We start from the raw sequence: 4,204 nt of genomic DNA on the forward strand, positions 1-4,204 counted from the left end.
AGTCTGACAGAACATAGTGATAACTATGTAAAAATAAGTATTGTTTTCCTTTTATGCTGGTTAAACATATCTTTGGAATGTTCAAAATAGTGGATATGTAATGATATTGAATTGTGCCACTTTGTAATGAAGGTTTACTTATAAGTAGTTCTTAATTTACATTTTGTTGGTATGTAGTGGATATGTACTTATAAGTAGTTCTTAATTTACTTTGTTATGAATATGTACTTAAAATAGTGGATATGTAGTGATAGACTAAACTATATATTATCTAGTTCTTAGAGTGGTAATGGGGGTCAGTATAAGGATCCTTACACTACAATATTGGATGTCAGTATAGTATTACATAGTTATGTAGTGGAAGATGCTTACGCTACAATACTGGCTGTCAGTATAGTACTACATAGTTGTATGTAGTGATAGATACTTACACTACTGTTAGTTTTGTCTACTATTTTGAATATGTAGTGGAAGATTACTAATAACGAAGATCAATAGTACTACATATTGGAACACCAAAAGAAGTTCTCAGAAACAACAAGAAAAAGTATATTCATACACTTATAATGTATGTACTGTAAAGAAACTGTTCTTAACCAAATTTGGTTGGTACCGACGAATCAAAACATTGCGAAGTAGACTTGTCGCGGTGAGCTTTTCAAATAATAGATGGTGGAAAGAATGACAACGTCATCGGTATATTACATTTCACATTCTGCTGCTTGTTCAAGCCTGTGATAAAAGAAAAGAGAAATCAAAACACTACTTACTTAAAAAAAATATTGTACTGTATCATCCTACCCTAAGACATATCTTTAATATGTATTGCTTGAAACACATACCTGTCACAAATCATTCTTCTGAAATTTCGTACTGACGGATAAGAGTGCATGTTGCCTTGTTGTGATGAGTTTTCAAATTACAGTTTGAACACTTAACAGATTTTCTACTATTCTCCCATGTACTTTTCGTACGCTTTCCCTTTTTTCTGCCTGGTGGAGCCCTAATTACAGCTGATGGGAGAACGGTATCTTCTACGTCATACTCATCAGGCTTGTGAGAAAAAAATATAGAATCGTAACTACAACATAATATGTACACAGTATACACCATAATATGTACACAGTATATTGTTCCTTAAAAACAATATCAAAATGTATTGTTTAAAAGACACACCTGTTGTAGTTAGAAACAGGTCTAATAGCTATTGGATATAGCTCACGATAACAGGTAGCTTTGAAATAATCCTCGACATAATCAAGAATCCTTCCTCAAAATTTAGTAATAGCTGCAGTAGCGTGTGAGCATGGAAAACCATACACGCGCCATCGTTGGCAAGTACAACTTCTTTTCTCTAGATTTACCATATGAGACCTGCATACACAAAACACACCATATTATCTAGTTCGGTGGATGTCACATCACAAAACACTCCATATTATCTACACAATAGATATTCATATGTTATCTGGAGTACACCTAAGATACTAGTTTGGTGGATATCACATCACAGAGCATGATACTTAAAAAGAAATAAAATGCTAGTTTGGTGCATATCACACCATATTATTTACACAGTACATATTCATATGTTATCTGCAGTATACCTAAGATACTAGTTTGGTGGATATCAGATCATAGAGCGTGCTACTTAAAAAGAAAAAATAATAACTAAAATTCAGATGATAGAGATTAAGGGTAAATGCTAACCTTGGAGAATTCACTTCAAAGAGGTTAGCACCTGACTGGCTAACTTTCGAGGGACGGCCAAGTTGAATGTGTAGTTCAAGCAAGGCTTGATACACAGGGGTTAACAGTTCTGGGTTCATCAACACACTCTCTTCGCGACATTCTGACATCAACTCCATAATACGTAGCCTACACGACAACAAAAACAACAAGTCTATTATACTACATTATACGTAGATTAACAGAACATACATGCTTCTACTGTTACAAAAAGAAACTAATAAAATCTTAACACTACATATAAGCTTGTACTGTGACTAAGGAAACTGATACAAACCTGATCTTGTCAACCAACGCACACGCAGGCAACTTCTTCTCACGGTTAATCCAATTATTGAACGACTCGGAAACGCTTGAAGAAGTCTTCCCATACCTACAACCCTTGAAGAATGCACTGGACCACTTTTCCCTTGGAATGTTGCGGCAGTAGTCAGAAAACCAAGGCCTTCCGAAATTAACCATTTCTTGCAGAGGTTCCTCGTATCTTGCAGGAGAAAGCGCATATGTTTCCTTTTGGAAAACATCAGTCACTTCTTTGTAATTTTTGTCAGGCTTTGCGATAGGTAAGTTTTTGCCCAAGTGGAAATAGCAATAGCTTTGATGAGAATTAGGGAACACTTTGGGAATATATTTAACCAAACCTTCACCTCGGTCAGTCATAAAAGTGATTGGCGATCATCATTAAAGCTTCCTTCCGATTCTTGAAAAACCATTCCCAATTGTCATTAGTTTCACCAGAAACTAATGCATATGCGAGAGGATAAAAACCTGCAAAAGAAATTATTAGTTATGTCAAGCAACTGCTAAAAGGAAAACAACCAGTGCATATCAACTGCAAAATGAATTATTAGTTATGTCAATATCTAGTGTTAGTCTTTTTTCTGCTAAAAGGAAAATAATAATCAAGTGCTTGAGTATGTGAAAAGCTACCAGACACTACTTATCAAAAATGTAATTATATGTCCTTGTATAGACAGTACTAGTTGTACTAGTTATATGTCCTTGTATTGTTACAGAAATAGACGATACATTTTAAGATTACTAATAACGAGGGGACGCTGCCCCCTCGACCCCCGTAGATGGTGAATGCCACTTAACGACATATTTCATTATTCGAAAGATCAATATCACTACATATTGGAAAACCAAAATAAGTTCTGTTGCAGTATAGTTTACCCCATACTCATATCCAGTACGTGCTTGAGTATATGAAAAGCTAACACTACATATTGACATGCAGTGTGATTTACCCCATACTCAGTAAGGTCAATATGTAGTAGGATACTCATTGTCAGTATTGTGGTAAATGAGTAATCTAACTACCAGACACTACTTATCAACATGTAGTTATATGTATTTATGTGCTATTTATATTCTTGTATTGTTACAGAAATAGACAGTACATATTAAGACATCTTGCAGTTAAGACATGTTGTCGCAATGAAAAAAATATGAAAATAAACAAAAATGTTACCTTGATTGCCATTAAGATATGTTGCCGCCATCAGACCTCCTCTAAAAGTCCCAGTAAGAAATGTACAATCACAGAAAATCATCGGACGACAGAATTTATTTCCCTCTCTACAAGCTCCAAAGCAAATAAACAGTCTATTGAATCTCTGTGTAACATCATTGAAGTCGAAATAAATATATGACCCGGGGTTTGTTTCCCTAACTGCATTCACCCACCAAGCAAGATCGGTGTAAGATTTGACATCATCACCAAAAATATGTTGATGCAACAACTCAAGTGCATGATATGCGTGGTGATACTTGATGTCGATCCCGCCACCAACTTTAACATAATCTACAATCTCCGCTGGCTTTATGAGAGGGTTGTGTCTGACACGTTCATGAATTAAATTGTTCATAAGCTTTCTCGAGACTTTTGGATTCTTCAACATATAACCACCACCACAGATATGCTTCCCCACATATTCCTTTTGTTAGAGCACTGCTCGGTTGAACCCACCAAGCGTTGGTATGTCAAGATTGGTTGTCATATTTAGTTCCAAAACTCGAGTCGCTATTATGTAAACTACAGTCAACTTCGATAGGTTAGACTAGAAATGATAGAAGTATTGTGCTCAAGTTACTCACAAAGATCTGAAGATGGATTGAAGACAACAAAGCCATTATCCTTCAGCTTGAGGTTAGTAACTACGACTTGACTTGTTCCATTTCTACCTTGTGTCTTTCAAATATTTTATATTGAAAACATAACATGCAAAGTTATATTATTATGATCAAAGAGTTAAGGAATATAATACGAGGTTTATTGCTTAACCATTAAACTTTGTAGATAAGACATCATCATAATCATTTGAATGCTATTGTGATTATGTATGGGTATGAGGTGAGGATTTCATCCTAGGGAACAATGTTTACATGTGTTCTAAGGAAGTAAGTTCATAAACTTGTTTGTGAACCGAAAAGGAAATTGTCAGGTGTTATT

General features: G+C 35.1%; 1 protein-coding gene across 1 annotated transcript; it reads right to left on the minus strand.

Annotated features, from left to right (window-relative positions):
* Nucleotides 1-658: 658 nt before the first annotated feature.
* Nucleotides 659-3,620, minus strand: LOC113342262. The gene is made up of 7 exons (XM_026586858.1): nt 3,224-3,620; nt 2,460-2,517; nt 2,027-2,344; nt 1,711-1,878; nt 1,177-1,266; nt 924-1,081; nt 659-732 (listed from the first exon to the last, which is right to left on the minus strand). The coding sequence occupies exons 1-7, from the start codon at nt 3,618-3,620 to the stop codon at nt 659-661; spliced, it is 1,263 nt and encodes a 420-aa protein (XP_026442643.1).
* Between the last annotated feature and the right edge of the window lie 584 nt (nt 3,621-4,204).

Source organism: Papaver somniferum, unplaced genomic scaffold (assembly GCF_003573695.1).
Source record: "Papaver somniferum cultivar HN1 unplaced genomic scaffold, ASM357369v1 unplaced-scaffold_35, whole genome shotgun sequence".
Taxonomy (NCBI): domain Eukaryota; kingdom Viridiplantae; phylum Streptophyta; class Magnoliopsida; order Ranunculales; family Papaveraceae; genus Papaver; species Papaver somniferum.

What these genes read in the sequence shown, in the direction of transcription:
- LOC113342262 (XM_026586858.1), bottom strand. Translation starts at nt 3,620, where the DNA reads ATGAACAATTTAATTCATGAACGTGTCAGACACAACCCTCTCATAAAG. An exon ending in TTTGAAGTGAATTCTCCAAG is followed by an intron (nt 1,267 to 1,710) that starts GTTAGCATTTAC and finishes ATTTTGAGGAAG; the next exon opens with GATTCTTGATTATGTCGAGG. An exon ending in CCTGTTTCTAACTACAACAG is followed by an intron (nt 1,082 to 1,176) that starts GTGTGTCTTTTA and finishes ATTATGTTGTAG; the next exon opens with TTACGATTCTATATTTTTTT.